A 19,057-nucleotide genomic window follows, 5' to 3' on the forward strand; every position below is an offset into this window, starting at 1 on the left:
GCTTATAATGAGTATAACTGACTTAAAATGATAAGTTTAAGTAGAACCATAGAATCGTGCAAACAAGCATGAGAGGCATGGTTATGTGGTTCAACTTGGCAACATATTAATATTACAAAAATTTTCTTCACATTAGCTTGAAAGAATTTATAACACTAGTGTAAAATAATTAGTTCAAGTAGAACCAACTTTTGGGGTGAAATAAAAGATGGTTATGTGTTCAACATATTATTATTGCTACAAATTTGAACGATTTATGGTACCGTAGTAATAACATATCATGCTATATTTATTGACATTTATTATGTGGTAAATGTAATCATTTCCGTAAATTACAGATATTTTTACAGTAGTTTGAAGAAATTTCATTCTGTTTTGGAGAAATAAATATACTAATCTAAAGAATAGACAACCACAGCTTTTTATTTTTCCTTAACAGTGGTTTAGATTCTAACTTATTGCTCAAAAAAATTGCCGTTATTTTACTCAAGGATGAAACAGAAATTTGTTAATGACTTATCTATTTAACTTCCTTTTTGTGTTTGATTTGTTCATAAAAAACCCAAAAAGATAACTCGTTTTTCGCGTTTTGTCCGCCAACATATTTTATTCTCTTTACAATTTATTCTCATTAGCATGCATTTCGTTGACGATTACCACGGACGTAACTTGACCAACAAGATTTTTAAAAGCGTGGTAACTTTAGCTCTTTCATCTCAACCTATTTATTCCCATTATTTTTTTGCACCACGTAATCGCGAAAGATTAAAATCTCAGTGTGCAGGAAAATATTTCGTGCATTTTGTGTAAAAAATTTACAAAAACAGTGTTTTATATGCTTTATCACCTTGTTTAGTATCAGATTTTCGTGATAGAATTTTCATAAATATATGGGTCGCAAAATAGTTGTTTTCTTCATAAAACATTTATATGTATGTTTTAGTCGATAGATATTATCAGCACCATTAGTGATGTAGCTTGCTTGATTCAAATAAATTGTCCTAAAAGCCTAGGTCAAAATTATTCCACTTCCACTTTTCCACAAGAGCAAACGATATTAATTGATTTCTGTGATTTTAATCTTGAAAAATGCTTTATTATAGTTAATCATTTTGCTTAAAATCAAATACTCGAGAAAGAATTCTTATAAATATCTCGGAAGAAGTTGTTTTCAACAAAATAAAACAATATTTATTAATATGTTTTCATAAATATAATATGTTTGAACTTACATTACTGGGATTAGGTATTGTCATGTGATTAGCTTGATTTTAATAAATTGTTATCCAAGTGAAAATGCAACTTAAAATCATATAATCGCCTGTTTATTTTTCTTAAATCAGACGATATTCATTCAACTCTCCGATATGAAAATTAACTTGGGAAAAGAATACATTCATTATAAAACTTCTGCTTAACTTTGACACGCCTGGTTAGTGATTCAAGTATTTTTTTACTTAAAGATTTTTCGGGAAGGAATAATATAATTTAGTAAGTGATATATTTAAACTAACATTCAAGAGTTATATAAATTACAAGAATACATTAAAAATGTATACAAATTCTGCAGCTATAGAATAGAATAGATTACAGTCATAGAATTATAAGCACTGGAAATAATATTAGAATAATTTTGAGAGTAGATAATGTTCTTTTTATGCAACAGCGGATTGATCATAAAAGGATTTCTATGCTACATTATTTTAGTGGAACATTAGCTACATTATTTATTTGGAAATAATGTTTCCGTTGTTTATATTAATACGTATTACCGTAAGAACATTTATTTTAGTCCATAATATGATATAGAATGTAGTACTCTTATAACTTATAACGCTTTAGAAATTAAAAAAAAAATTATTATTTAGATGAATAATAGCACTATTACATCTTATAAGACAGATATTGCTTATAAATAATATTTGAAATATCCCTCTATATAAAGATCAAACGATCTAAGAACCAAACGATTTAAAAACCATATTGATTTAAGGCCTGTTTCTAATTAAAATTATTCTTAGTGAACTTCAAACTTATCCTTAATATACATTATATTCACTTGTACTTCACATGCTAATTTTCCAATGCAACTTGCTTAGTTATCTATTTGACTAACAATCTTTTAAACAAAATTTAACTTCTACTACTTGAAGTATAACTTCAAAAAGTACTGAGTGAATTTAAACTATAAGATAATTCGGTTCTAAATGTACACTAAATTAGCTGTTAGCATGGCATATGCTGCAAACGGAAATTTGTGGAAAAATTTCCCAAATTTTAGAGTGACTAATGTTCTCGTTATTTTATTTGTACGTTAAATATCAGTTATATTGTACAGACCCAGGATGTCGGTACTTTTTACCGTAAAATCCATTTTTATTGGAACATTTTACGAATCTCAATGTATACCGTAATTTTTACAGTAATAATTACCGTAATATCACTCAACCACTATAATTAGATGAATATTGCTGTAAAAATTACAGTATGATATTTTACGGTAAAAATGGATTTCTAGGTCAAACGAATTATGCACCCAAAGGAATTTCTTACAGTGCATAGTCAATGCACGAGTAAAAATATGTTACATAGAGATGATTACCCAATGTGCGTTATAGTTAAATGAAAAAAAGTAATTGAACTCAGTCATAATTTTATTTCCTTGACTGATTATTCAAATGAAAAGAATGCACATTGATTATGAAAGTAGAAATCGAGAGTGAACAAGACCTAAACTGATTTAGCGATTGTTCGAGTGGAAAGAACACAGTTTTTCGAAGCTCTCAGATCAAAACCTAAGAGATGTCATGAGATTTCCCACGCTATTCAGAACAATGAGATAATCGGGCCAAATATCTACGATAATCTCGCCAATGCCCATTCACCGATGTTTGATGGCAAATAATGGCGCGTTTAAGGGAGAAGTTTCAGTCAGTGTCAACAGCAAGAAGCAGATCCTCATTATTCCGTTAACCTAAATTTCGTACTTTTCATATCTGGCGATTTTAGAATTAACCTCTTTTCACCTCTAACTGGTGATGATGTTCGAGAAATAAATGGTTACATGACTTCCAATCCATGGAGTTGAAAATTCGATTTCAGTAGCCCGATCTAGGGTCATGGAAAATCGTTTTTTGATGTCTTAATCTTTATTCTTCGTACATCGATGAATATCGTTTCAATATTGGAAATTGCGCTATAAATTCGTTTAAAAAATGGAACAGTGTAATGATGTTATGAAAAAATAAGGAAAAATTGTTTTTAAGCTTACTAAAATGACATTTTAAATTGGGATATTGTAACTCAGTTTAGCATTTATATTTACATTATCACAGTTTATAATATTCTTGAAGATTTCCTTATGTATCAATCAACCTCTTACTTTCCTTGTATTATTTTTTATTCCATTAGTAATGAAATCGAAAGAGGTTAATCTTAAAGTATTATCCTTTTAAGCATTTATATTTTAATGTGGTATAAATAATATTTTTTTACACTTTTGCATTGCTTTAAAGTATGTTTTATTAATTGCATGCATAATCCTTTAAAGTCATTATTTGTAAGGGTATTAAATGTTTTTAAAAATAGTGATGAAAATCTAAAACAAATGTTTCAATAATATTTAAGAATGTAATTTAAATTTGAGAAAAATTATTGCTTATGCAATGCTTGTTTTATATTTCCAATACAACTTTTATGTTTCAAAAAAAATATTTTTGATAAGTTAAATAGACTATTTTTTAACTCCATGTAGTTTAAATACTAGATTTAAAAAAGCTTTAGCAATTTAAAAAAAATTTAAGGAAAATTTAAAGAAACTTATGATTTTATTAAGTCAAACTTTCAGTAAAGATTTTAAAACTTAAAAACAAGTTATATTCATTTAGATTAAGCAATATTATGAAACATCAAAGCAATTGGTAAATGAAAAAGACTAATTTACTTAAATAATTCAGTAACTAAAAAAATACTGTAAAAATTAAATAAAATTATTGAACAATTAGATTTTAAACTGACAACGCATAAAAAAATATGTATAGTGAATGATATTATTGTGTGTATATAATACATACTCTGAGTTTCCTTACTGTAAGTTTTTTTAAAATTCCTTATAAATTTTTGGTTATTTCCTCTAAAGGAGATTTCCTAATTTTAAGTTATTTCACTTTTAAACTGTACTTAACTGTACTAAAATTTTTGAACTTCTTAATAACATTGCTACATTTGTTTGGAATATTATTAAGTTTGTTAGTAACGTCATAAAAATTGAGCAAAAAAGGAAGATTACTGAGTCGGAAACACTATATAAAAACATGAAATAAATTCTATTTCCATGATTATATAATGTTTATTTGGTAATGCCGTGGTTCAAAGTTTGTAAGGCTTTTCTTATTCCTTCTATAGCTCAGCATGTATCCACATTAAGATTTGTACCTTTTCCTTACGTCAGGTGAAGCGAATATTTCAAATCTTGGAAATAATATTTCCATCATATTTAATTTGATTTATTTATACGTGATAATTTATTTCAAATTGGTTGACGTTTTTTTTTACTTTTTCAAAACTGATATTGAAATTAGTAATAAAAGTTTCCATTTCATATTTATCGAACTAGCTTAAAGTTTTAATATCCATGCTTAATAGGAAGAACAAATGACAAATTCCAACACTTCATAATTTAAAAGCATATACTGACAGATTTTAAAGGTTGAGTGTATCCCTAGAAAATGTCACAAATATATGTAGATATTTTTTTACTTTTTATTTACTACTTGCGAGAGAGTTGGAGTTTAAAAATGTTCTAAATAAAGTTACTAAATGATGAAATAATAATTTATTTCATTATAAATTTAACTAAACTAGTGGTGTTAAAAAGTGCAATATTAAATGTTTTTACAATAGCCGGAGTAAATCATATTAATAGCATCAATCATAATGATTATATTATTGTACAATTTAAAAAAATTTCATTAAAAACTTTATACAACTTATGGAAAAAAAATTCTTCTTAATATCTAACGAGTATAGCTTATGTTATAAAATTATTTCAGTTCTTGTGGTTGTTTATAATTAGGAAATATTTAATGAAATAAGTATTTTTTAAGATGAATGAAAAAACAAAAAGAATAGAATTTAATAGTGTCATTCATAATAAAATTTTGAAATCTCAGCACGTCAGCAACCTGTGATGCATCTATGTATGGTCCATGAAAAATTTGATAAAAGTAATTTTACAAATTTATTTTACACTCGTTTTGACTGATTTTTATTTCAACAAAATTATAAATAAACAGAGAAAATGAGTTTAGAATTCCAGCAATACATTTTATATTTTAAAAACTTTTAATAAAGAAAATGATTCGAACATTTTTGAAAATTTAAATTATGAAAGTCGACATTATTTGTAATGAAAATATTTAATCAAGCAGAAGCTATTTAAGAACAAAATTAATCAATTTTCATAAATTATTTTTAAAAACATTGGTTTAAATTTTAAAATAACTTTAGAATTAAATTTGCTCTTATTTAATTTTATTTTTCTACTTTAACAATCTTAATGACTTCTAGTCTGTAAAATTATTATTGATTATTACTTTAAAGAACAGTGCACCAAAGAAAAAGAAAACTCATGAAAAATTTTTCCATTCGTTTAAAAATTTTTCGATACGTGGCAAAATATGCAAAAAGAAAAAATAATATTAAGTTGTCCAAACTTTGGATAGTTTTCCTGACTTAGCGATGAGAACAATATTTCCCAGATTACGGCCACTTCCTATATTTTGGGAATCAGAAATTCGAATCAGTCGAAAAAACGGCATGTTTATTCAGAGTAAATACGCTTTTGCCCTTCATAACTTAAAATATAGTCTGCACTAATTAATTAGCATATTTGAAATCACTTCCCCGAACCACTGAGATTGAGTCTTAGAACGTAAAGATCCGATTATTAGATCAAAAGTTATTCAGGTTACCCCCATTTTTTTTTGCCGCAATATGCGTAGTATCACAGTTGAATACTTTTTATTGTAATAAAGTATAAAAAGAAACTTTTATACCCTCGTAGTCACAAATGCTAATATATTAATATTAATATATAAATATATAGTTATATATATTAATATATAGTTAAATTATATGCTTCATTACACAAGAATGCATTGAAAAAAATTAAGCTAAAGTCTGAGGTTAACATTTATGGGTCAAATTTACTGCGTACGCTTTGAAACCCCTCTTCTTGAAACAATTAGCATTAACTTAACCTTGAACGTAATTAAGTTAACATTTTTAAAAGAAAAACAACTATTGAAAGTAAGATATATTCCTATGAATAGTATATTTGAACACATAATATCTATTTAATAAAAGAATTGCTACTATTCACGGCCATGTTTAATAAAAAGAATTAGTCCACACTGAATATCCGATGTAGACATTTAAGTATCGGCACTGATTTATATGCTCAGTGACAAGGTCGTTTATTGTGTACATTCTCTCAGTGTTGCCTCACGGACCAAAATGAGGTCACTTTGAGGATCAGAGAAGTCGATAGTTTTGGTCTTTTTAGTTTTCTCGAATCATTATCACTTTTCAAGATTTTATTCTTCGTACAAACACACTAAGAGGTTTCAGAATCATTTTGCAAGACGGTGGAAATATTTTGGAAATATTACGAAAACGTGTGAAGAACATTTATATGTTTTCTTTTTTTCATGAGGCTTAGGAATTGGGGCATTGTGTGTATTCTTTTCTAAAAAGGTGCGAAAATAGCTGCATTTTTTCGTTCGTGAACTCAATCTTTTTTTCAAATCAAAAATCGTGAGTTTTGTGTAACAAATGTTATTTTTATAGATATATTGAGATTAAATTTTTGATTTTTTTTGAAGCTTTTTTATATGTTGTTTTGCTTTTTATTGATAAAAATGATTGGTTTCCAAAAAGTTGCAATCATTTAAAAGTGCTTAGACAAATTCTAGCGTAAATAAAAGCGTACTAGCGAGGGGATTCACGTAATCAAAATCTAGCATTCCAACGACAGCATTTAAGTGCGTACACAATATTATTTACATAATGTATTGCTTTCATTGCTTTTATGAAATGGTCTGAAGTAAATTTTTATATGTTTAAATAAAATAAACTTTTTGTATTGCTTTTCAAATGCTTCAAAGTATAAATCATATGAAAAACTTTTAAGGAACTTTAAATTTTAAGACATTTCATTTTCAGAAATTTCATTTTCCAAAATACGCTTACAGATAATGTTGAAATGGTAATTATTGCAAATATCACTAAACAATTTATGGATTATACAATGAAAAAAGGATTTTTTACAAGATGCTCTTACCCTCAATAAATTTCCGAATGAAAATGAAAAACTTTGACAGTTGAAAATTTTCAAAGCCTTTTTTTATCTATAAAAATTTGAAACTCCTGATTTTTCTTGCATATTTTTATTTTATTTTATAACCGTCGTTGAACAGCCGAGCCAATTTCGGGTTTACGACTATTAATGTTCAACTCCGTAGGCTTGTAATTTTGAATCCAATCCGGAAGACAAGGGAGCTCCTGGATCAAGTAATAGGAGAAATTTGCTTTCGTGAAAGTACTTCTTGATGGAACTAAACCGCATTTGCGTTGCATAGAGTGGAAAACCACGAATTCCTCCCACGGTTAGCCCGTATTCTTGAACAAAACCATCCGACTTTCGGTTTTGTATTTTCATCTAATTATTTAAAATCCGTTCTCAAACTATAGAGTATTAGTAAGATTACAGTCTTAATATCGCTTTGATTAATCACAGTTTTAATTTATTCATATCACTTATTCATATCATTTTTAAATACTTGTTTTCCTTAATTGCTTTTGATAACAATTTCGATAAAGTATTAACAAGTTAAATAAACATAAATAATTAAGAATGTTTTTTTTTTAAATTATTCAATATTTTTTTTCAAATTATGTGGTATTTTTAGCGATACGTTATTTGCTGATAAAAATAGAAATAAGAAAAGAAATTGAAAAAATATTCTTAGTTATATTGTAAATATATTTATTTATTAAGCTGACGACATAACATAAAATTTAAGACAATAAATGTAAAATTTTAAATCTTAAAACTACATAAAAAATTTTAAATAATAAATTTTTTTTTTAATAAATGCTATTTGTAAGAGTAATTGATCATCTAATAAACGAATAATAAAACTGCGTAAAATGGAGTAACTCGCAAAGTCCGCTACTCGAACAATTATTAGATATAAACATACAAACGATAATTGAATTAAGAAATAAAATATTCATTGCATTATTACCCTACATTAACTTTTATGGTGAAAAGTCAAATAAATCGACTCGTTAAAGTTTCTCTTAAAAAAAATAACTCGCAAACTAAATTTGCAACAAAGACTTTAACGTCATAAAATTTTCAGAAATGCTACTAATAAAGTTAATTTCTATATTATAATTTGTCCGAAACCACTGACATTAAAACAAGTGCTTAGACAAAATTTTCTGAAAACAATAATTACGTTAAAAGAAACTAAATTATTACCTTTTATCTGAGGTAGAAAGTGTAACCGTTCTAACAAATTTTTCAATGTGCATAATTATATTAAAACTAAATGCTTCAACAATTAATTCAAAATATGCGCTTTTATGTGTATTTTATAATTTTGTTGATTTTTGAGGCAACATTTCAATGGAAAATGCAATTATTTTTTCTCCTGGGTGAATGTTTTAACTAATTGAAGAAATATTTACATTGGTCAAATACTCGTTTATAAGTAAATTAATTCAATATAAATATTAAATTCTTAAATATTATTAATTAATTTTATTTGTAATCTCTCTCTCTCTCTTTCTCTCTCTCTATGCTAACCCTCTATACTAACCTTTTCTAGTTCTAAGTTTCGAAGTAAGTATGAAAAATGTTAGAGTAAATGTACCTTTTTCAAATTCTTTAGGGGGGCGAGTTGATAACCATCAAATCCCGCCATAAGCGAGATTTGACCACTAGATAAATAACAGGCTAACTATTTTTGCATTTCCAACACTATTGTTTTTAGTGTAATTAGTTGCTGGTTTCAAAACAGTTATTAAATAAACTGTTAGAAGAAATCTTATATCGTTTCCACAAATAGATCAAAATTTATTTAACTTTCTTATAGTCCCAAATATATTTCAAATCAATTCGAAAAAAAGAGCGAAGCATTTATTGGTAAAACTAAAGAGGAAATTATAAATACATATATCTTTGATGCAGAATTTTTATTAAACCAATTTACGGTTCATTTTGTTTAATATGTAATTTAATTTACTAATTTTCTTTTTCAAATATTTTTTTAAATCGTAAAGATTAATTAAATTTGCAATTAAATTTTTTTTATAAAAATAAGCACTGCTGTTTTTAATAAGTCTTGTTTAACGCACCCATTCTATATTTTTTTTCCAAAACATGAAATGGAAATTAATCTTCTTAATACCCTACGTAAATTTAATTTTTTTTTTCATAAATAATGCCATTACTTGTTTTCCATTAACTGTGATCCAAACAGAACTTCTCCATTACTAATCTCTCCTAATCCTCAGTAATTGGAACGCATATTTCCTTTCCATTAACTTGTCGATCTTATCACTCAAATGAGAACGAGACTAAGAAGACGTTGCTATTTTTTATCAGGCAGAAAATTTTTACTCTTAACTGTAGATCTTTAAAACAAGTTTTGAATTTGGTTTTCAGTCAAAATAAAATTTAAAAAAACTTATAAAAATTGGAAATAGTAATTCAAAGTTTCTACACGCACCGCAGTTTTCTGAATAATGGCAAAACAATTGAAGTCCACAAACATACGAGAAACTACAACTGAAAAAAAAACTCGAGAAAATTTCCGTTAGTTTTGCAAAAGAGTTTAAAAGTTTTATGCTCAAAACTGAGTTTGGACACTTCTTCCCAAACACATCTTGAGTGCGTACCTAAAAATACTTGTACTACATTAAACAGCTCAACAAACAATTTATTCATTTTAACATTTATATAGTAGTATATATATATATATATATATATATATATATGTAAAATGATGCAGTCGGACCGAGCAGGAAAACAGACACAGGATTTAAATTAAATCAGAGAAACTTTTATTTGATCATTCTTAGTTGAGTGGGAGCGAAGAAGTGATGTTTACTCCATCAGCAAACAGTCTTTCTGGTAGGGAAAATCTTGCAAAAAATCCGAAAATGCCTTTATTTAGGGAAAAGAGGGAAAACTCAGAAATTACTATTGGTTAATTAAATATATCACGCGATTCTCACAAGACTTAAAAGGAAAAATATCTTCATTTAAATTTATGTATAGTTGGCTAAAAATAGATTTAGAAACAGGATGTGGTTTCTTTAAAAGTATCATAAAGTGCTTCGATTCGAAGAATTAAGTAGTAATAAATCAGGAGTTGTTTTATAACGAAGAAACTAACATAAAAAGATTAATTGAAGCTTTTTATGTTACATATATATATATATATATATATATATATATATATATATATATATATATATATATATATATATATATATATATATATATATATATATATATATATATATATATATATATATATATATATATATATATATATATATATATATATATATATAAACATTTTCTCATTCTCTCTCAGAAACTTATTTCTCTCAGAGGGCAGAATATAGAATGAACTAGGCGACCGCAAAGTGTCTACTTTTCAAAAAATTCTAAAAAAAAAAAAAAAAAAAAAAAAAAAAAAAAAAAAAAAAAATCCGCTTTTATTTCATTTTCATCCATCCAAAATTTCATCTGTCCCGAAGATGAGAAGATTAGCTTATAGCTTGCATGGAGGAACAAATAAGAAATTAATTTAAATGTTATGATCGAAACTACGTTAAAAAAGGAAAGCAAGTTGGAAATTTAATTCGGCATAAAAAGGAATATTTTCCTAGCAAAATAGGAATCCCCAGTGCCCCATGTTGGTTGCAATTCTATTCATGTTTTTCTGAAACAGCTTAAGAAACAAATCAACACACATAAGAATAACAGAAAACGAAAGTGAAGCAACACCCTTATTTCTGCTTAATCCCCAAAAGAACATAATAAACATATCAATAAAACTTTCACTTCTTTCCTAAAACTGATCACTGCATGGGTGAATTATTTTGGAATGATCTTCGTGAGATTGAAAGGCATAAAAACATGGGAATCTAAACATATCATTTAACAATAGAGCGTTTCCAGGAGGAAAGGCATGAGAAAAAACAAGGCTTGCTTCATCCTGAGCTGCTACACTTTGCTACTTGTGTCTTTTGTTTCTCATGCTACGAACTGTCTCTAAGACACATACAAAAAAAATAAGTTCAGTAGCTCCGAAAAAAGTTTACTGCATGCATAAGTGAGCAGGTCAAAACATAAATCCCTTGTAACTTTCACCGTTTTTATTCAAAAAATGCATTTGTTTTTTGGAAAGCTGGACATGAAAAAATATTTTTTTTAGTTTAAGTATTAGTTTCGAAGAGAAAGTAACTATTATCTTCTTACAGGATACAAATGCATTATGTAAAATGTATTATATTTTGAGTTTATTCAGAATTATTTATTTTTTTATAACAAAGAAAATAAGCATGAGTTCAGTTATATATATAAATAACTTAAACGATATAATGTAAATAAGGCATTAGTGACATCAATATTATGTATATTCGTATATTTATAGGTAAGTTGATAACATTGTTCCCAGTATTCATTAAAAAGGGTTTTTTTCTTCAAAATTTAATTTTGTTAATACGTTTTATAATAATAGCAGTGAAACTTACAATTTTGGCAAAATTGTAAAATGTATACATAGCAAAAATTTATAACTGATATTGTTAATATTGCAAGGAAATTTATTTCGTCAAAATATCGCAAAAATTGTAAAAGAAAATGTTTATTTTTTATTCGTGTGATAACAATATTTTATCACATTTGAAATAAACAGTATGAAATAAACGATTTAAAATATTAGTTTGAGAACTTAAAATAATGTATTAAAATTACTTTAATAATATCATTTGTATATAAATAACTTACTTCTCAAAAAAGTACAAAGATAGATTTATATTATCTTTCTTCTTTCTAAAAATTCTTCCTTGTCAAAAAGAAAAAAAAAACATATTTATTACTGTGATTTTTAAGAGAAGAAAAATTAAGAAAAGAATAGTATGTAAGAACAGAAACTGCACTCAAATCTATTTATAAGATATGAACTTTATATAAGAAATGAATGAGTAACTTTCGTGAGAAGCTTCAATAGATTTAGTCTGTGTTCGATGAATTCAAAGGGTAAAGAAAAACAATAAAAAAAGATCTTTTCTGATCTGATTAAATATAAAAGATATTTAACGCACCCAAATTTTAATATTTTAAGTATTCAAGTAACATTATTAACCTATATCCATTCTATATCGTTACGTTTTTTATTCGATTTTCAAGCTTATTTCCATATCTTTCATTTTATTTGGATTCTTAAACTTGGCGCTGGGTATGATTTTAATATTTTTTCCCAATGCCCACCTGGAGAATGTCATTTCGTTAATACAGGCATTTGAAGGGTAGATTTGTTGGCCACTCTTTTAAGGGCACCATATTAGGTGGGCTAACGTTGTTCCCACAGTAAAGACAGATAGTACAGAGAACGAAAGAACCTCCATGCCTCGTCCGGGATTCGAACCCAGAACCTTTCTGATGCAAGGTCAGTTTCCTGACACCTACACAGATAGGTCGTCTGATTCTAATATAAATGCTGCATGTTTACGAACCTCTGTTTTCAAGTTTGCGAAAGTAAATCGAAAAGAAAAAAGTTTCAGTTTTTCCGCGTTCAAAATTCTGCTTATTTTAACTTAAAATCTTAGAATAGACACAATTCAAGTTTAATTGCTTACACTTACTTAAGCATGTGAAAACAATTCGAGTTCTAAATTTTTCTAATGCAATAAAACTAATATTTACATTATAATCACTCGGTTGAATAATTATTGTGAGAAATCAGACGCACTATTTTTGTAAAATGTTATTTTTGACGAGAATCATAGGCCTGTAACTAAAGCTATAAACTTCTGCAAAGTGTTAATGGTATAATTAAAGCTAATCGACATTGAAGCTATTTATTTAATGACATCACTTGAATAAACGAGGCAGTTAAAATAAATCTTAAAATTTTCATTCACGCGTAAATATAACTGTTGAATTTGTTTAGAAAGCCATTGATTTTATTGCTAATTTACAAGATTATTTTAAAAGCTTTTAAAACAAGACCACTTTATCGTTTACTCTGCCATTGGATGCAATAATTGATAGAGGATTTCTGAACCATTAACATTTTATTTCATATAGTTTCATTTCTGTCTAATATTATTTAATCATTTTATAACTATTTTACTTTAAATAAAAATATAAACATTCAAATCTTCACAATTTTCAATTCCTCGAACTTTCCCTTTCATATGATTTTTAAGTATATATATTTTTTTTATTTCCAATGAGCTGCACAATCGGTCTTGCCGATGAGCAGACCTAGTGCGTTCTCCAGAGGTGGTATCCACTCTTTTAGAACCACCACAATGGGTGAGATACCGTTGGTCATGTTAGTTTGGACGTCTAGTTTCTGCCACACTAGATGGCAGCACCGAGTCTCTATTTGGATGCTAAAGTGCACTAGGAATTTAATTTTGCCGGAAATACGGAGAGCCAATATGGCACTCCAGGGATCTTTTACATGCCGCATAAGCATACGACATGGCCGCTGAGGATTTTCTGCATCCCGAAAATCCGGTGTATGCGCCGAGGATCGAACCCGCAAACTTGGGCTCACAAGGCCGACGACAAACCAACTGCGCCACCCAGCCACACATGTATTTTTAAGTATTATTACGGTTATTACACTAAGAAAAAAGTACTGTCCAAACTACTAGAATAATGTAAAATGTTCCATGCTTTTAGCTCTGTGGAAACGACAAGAAGTTCCGTAACTTTTACTGAAGAGTGATGATTTTGTTAAAATTAACAAGGAAATATATTTTTATAATTTGCCATAAAATTTGGTAAATGTCACAAAATATGGTGATGTTATCCTGATATGTTAGAACAGGGCATATGTGTGGTAATTTGAACTAAATATGCGGTAATAAGAACCATAATTTTGAAAACCAGAATTTCTGGTAAAACTTTATCTTCTGAGTGGAAAAAATTACCGAATGAAATGGTTTAAATACTGTATATTTTTGTTTAATTAACATAATTATGTTTTTTCTTAACAGAAATGTCATTACTATGAAGTACGGTAATTTCATCAGAATTGCTTTCTCCGTGTACGATGAGAACTAATTCTTACATTTATGCATGAAGAAATGAATTTATAACAATTAAAATGACACATTTATAGTGAACAATATTTTTAGACTAATTTGAAATTTAGTGAATACTTCTAGTTGACATGAAAAATGAAATGTTTTGAAACAAATTTTTATTTAAGCTTTTTTAAATAATTTTACATACTACCTCCAAAGAAAGTTGGTACACATAATATTTATCAATATTTACAATTATGAATCAATATTTGTACACAATAATGAGAATTAACTGTAAAAAGTATCTTTATTTTAAATTTTTAACAAGAAAGATAATTTTTTTAAATTTAACAACTGCTTACCATTTTTATTGATTCCTTAAATTTAATTTTTTTTGCATTTTATGTACCTAAAAAATGCTGTAATATACTTTGTACGATGCGAAATATACATAGAAAATACAAAAAAAAATTATATATATATATATATATATATATATATATATATATATATATATATATATATATATATATATATATATATATATATATATATATATATATATATATATATATATATATATATATATATATATATATATATATATATATATATATATATATATGAGAAAGAGAAGAAAATAATTAAATTTTAAAGGTCAGATCTATTTTTTTTTAATTATGAAAATAGTGATTTTTTGCAGTTAATTGTGCAGTTATATTTCTGAAACAATTCCTTTTATGTGTCATGTTATGTCGTGAAAGATTTGTTTAAAATAACAATGCAACAAATATTGTTCAAAGATGTCTTCAAATTGGAGATCTTTAAAGTTTTTAAATTATTAGGAATGGGTATTTAATTATTTTATTATTTTATTTAGGCACTTAATTATTTTATTATTTTATTTAGGCACTTAATTATTTTATTACTCATTCATTTCTCATATTTCGAAAAATTAAACAAAAAATACATTTGTTTCGAAATTCTTTAGAAGTTTTTCTATGAATTTCATGTCAAATTTTGAGAAATGAATCTAATCAGCAAATTGCTTTGTCGGATGCTTTGAGGATTTTCTGAAAAACTGAAGTTCAGTTTTTAGCTAAATTTTTAATTCATTTGTTCAACGGGATATTTCAATTCAGTAGAATATTTTTTATGCGAGAAATTCCTTTAGAAAGTATCACAAGAAGCAAAGTATTTCCTTTCTGTTTTTAAGTATAATCCTTTTTAAGACGATAATCTTCTTATTCTTGTTGTCTCAGTTGAAGTTGTAGGTAAATAGCTTTTTCATGCCTTAATGGTGAAAAGAAATGTTTTTAAGGTCTTATGGAGAGTTGGAAGAAGAAAAAGGGAATTGAACCTGGGAAATTGATTTTGAACAATGAAAAATGTTAATATTATTTTAAATAGCTTATGTTTAAGTGTATAATTTTGCATACACTGATAAGACATCATCAATCATTTAAAAGTTCCAAGGAATATTTAGAGAAAAAAAGTTAAGTGAAATGAATAATTCTGAAAAATTAAATATATTATTCTAAAAAGTTTATATTTATTTCGATCATTTATTATACTATAATGTAGTATTTAAATAATATGCTATTTTTAAAAAAAATCGATTTTTAGAATTTTTTTACGAAGTATTAAAAAAAAAGGATGAGAAATGGACCAGAGAAATTGGTACTGAACAATGGGCTACTTAATCTAGAAAATTCTGAAGCAATTACTCTAATTGTAAAAACATCTGTCCTACATTTTAAGTAGTTCATTTTAATTGTAAACATTTTAATCCAAATTTAAAGCAATTTACTCTACATGGAGAAAAAAATTCTGTTCAAATTACCGTACTATATGGTATTGATATTTCTGATAAAAAAATCTATAATTCTGAACAATAAAACAAAAATGTACGGCATTAAAATAATTTATTTGGCAATTTTTCAGTTTATATCGTAAAGGTTTACCGGAAATTCAGGGTTTTAAAATTATATTCCATATTACCACAAATTTAGCAAAAAATACTAAATATAAAAAAATATAAAAAGTAAATTTAACCGAATAAATGGTTTTTATGCCACGCTCTAAGGTATCATGATAATGAAATCAAATTTTACCACATTTACTAAACTTTATTACACGTTATGAAACCTTTTATTACTGTTGATTTTACTAAAAACTATTAATAATGCGCTTGGGTAAAAAAGGCCGAACTTTTTAGTGCTTCCATAGAGTCAGAAACAAGGTAAATTTAACCATAGTCTTGTAGTTTTTACCAAACTTTTTTTCTATCTGTGAATGTAAAATATATTTACTGTCATTAATACCTTTATCCAAACTTCGATTTAAATGCATGAAACATGTAATTATTTATTTAATAAGAATTAGATGTTGTCGTGTCCATGGGTGAGGGTTGTTCTCTGGATGCCATTAACTGGATGTTTGCTACTGGATGGTTGATTACAGCCACCAGCTCTGGCGCTTCTGGGAACTATGAAAAATAAAGCTTAAATCATTAATAAACACTAAACAAAAACTTTAAATCAATAAGCAATTTCTAAAATCATGTCTTACTAAGATTAAATATATTTTAAATACTGGCAACTTGATATTTTTATGCATATTAGTATGATTTCGCAAAATCAGCATATTGCGTCATCTGCGCAGGCACTTTCAGTCCAACTTTTTTATGATTAAAAATTTACGCTCCGCACATGCATTGAGAACGAACCTTACTTTGAACCCACTTTCATGCAGAATTTCTATTTTGTCTACTTTTGCTGCATGGTATATGGTATATATAATCACAATATTTATACGTTATTTTATTGTTTTTCTTCTAGATTCTGCAAGGAGTCTGTGCAACCAAAAGACTCAATTTCCGTGTCGAACGACGCCACATATATGTATAAAATTATCTCAGGTACGTGACGGAAGGCTGGACTGTCCGGATGGCTCAGATGAAGGTAAGTTTTTCTCGATTTCTTTACAAAACTATTTTTTTCTTTAAAAAAACTTACTTCAGCCGCAGTCAATAAATTTTATGTATGAATAGAAATAAATTACAAATCAAAAGATTCACATGCATTGAAATAAAATTGATTTTTTAAATTATTTCTATCAAAGTCCGATTGCGTACCCAATATTTTAAAATTTATTAACTGTGAATCAAAATCTATGGGCACACTGTAGTGTTGTATTTTTTGAGCAATGAAAGGTTACTTTTTATTGTATTTTCTTTTTTCCTACGCAATTAATTTTTATAATTCCAGAGTTCATTTTTTAATCATATACGATGATATACTCATTAATAAGCCGGTTTATTATAGATGAATTTAAGTTTTTTATGCTGATGAAAACATGTATATTAAATTTTAGATTTTTCTAAGTATTTTACAGTAAATTTCAAATTGGTCTAAAAATTACGAGAAAAAAAATGCATGCTTTCTCAGGTAATTTTCTTACTAAAGAATATAACTTCTTAAAGAATAAAAACTACGGGATATTCTCAATAAGAAACTCGCCTTTAGTAAAATTTTAATTTATAAATCAAGTTATTAAAATTTATTTCTAGGTTATTTAACATAATTCGAACTCAATTTAAAATTGCATAAATAAATAGATTATGAGAAAGTAAAAGTATGTGAAACTTATTTTTGGAGTTTTAGATAATTGAAGACGCACCAAACTTGCACATCATCTATGCATAGTTTTCGCCTCATTTGAGATATTTCAGAAGATTTATTTATTTAAAAACTGGCTTAGTGTAAAAAATGCCGTGAAGGCCTAAGATTTTTAAAATTACACCATTTCATCGTGAACCATAAACGAATTTTGAACATTCTACTAAAATGAAAATTACAGTACAATACAATGTTTTAAAATTTCATTCAAAAATGAATAACTCTCTTTTATGAATCCTCCATTTAAATGAAATCTTACTTTGCATTTTTTTCTCTCATTAGTGGAGTAGTTAGTAGTAGTAGTTTTCACTCATGGAAAAGAGCTCCCTTGTCGTCAGGCTAACCGTGAGGGGTTTTGGTGGTTTTCCTCTCCATGTACCGTAAATGCGGGTTAGTTCCATCAAAAAAGTCCTCCACGAAGGCAAATTTTTCCCAATACTTGATCCAGGAGTTCCCATGTCTTCTGGATCGGGTTCAAAATTACAAGGTTACGGTGTTGAACATTGATTGTCGTAAACCCAAAATTGGGTCGGATGTTCAACTGTGGTTATAAAATTTAAAATGAAATGTTGCCCCTCTCTGTTATAAACTAATATAAAATCATTTACAGAATAAATGCGTTCGAGTTAAATCTGATAATTTTCATTGTGACAATTTTTCCGGAGTAAAAAAATAGTTTATAACTAATTTAATTTGATTATTAATTTTAATTTCCACAAAAATATTTCTAGAAAGGGTGTTCTCGTGTGAAAAATTCATGTTCGCAAACTGACTATTTAGTTCAGTAGTATCAAAGCAAAGAAATCTGTGTCATCCAATCATTATCTTCAGTCATTTCATTCTCAGTTGATTATTTTTATTGTAGCAAACAAAGTTGGGGAAGTTTAAAACGAAATAATTGTACTTGACCTATTGTAGAATTTGACCTTCTTCATCCTTACCAAGCCATGCAGATGATTTCTTTTTCAGTTCGGATATTCATTTAGAAATAAATAATTTGTCGGAAGTCTGACCTATGAAACATCTTT

The 19,057-nt window shown here is 27.0% G+C and overlaps 1 protein-coding gene across 1 annotated transcript in view; it reads left to right on the top strand.

Annotated features, from left to right (window-relative positions):
* LOC107447462 (uncharacterized) overlaps positions 1-19,057 on the top strand; it is a 147,598-nt gene that overhangs the window by 50,036 nt on the left and 78,505 nt on the right. The window contains exon 2 of the mRNA XM_087163818.1: positions 17,190-17,312. Coding sequence (XP_087019944.1) covers positions 17,190-17,312 — 123 coding nt within the window. The remainder of the gene's footprint in view (positions 1-17,189; positions 17,313-19,057) is intronic.

The sequence above is a fragment of the Parasteatoda tepidariorum genome, chromosome 1 (genome assembly GCF_982258835.1).
Source record: "Parasteatoda tepidariorum strain Cologne lab strain chromosome 1, Ptep-v5.0, whole genome shotgun sequence".
Lineage (NCBI taxonomy): Eukaryota > Metazoa > Arthropoda > Arachnida > Araneae > Theridiidae > Parasteatoda > Parasteatoda tepidariorum.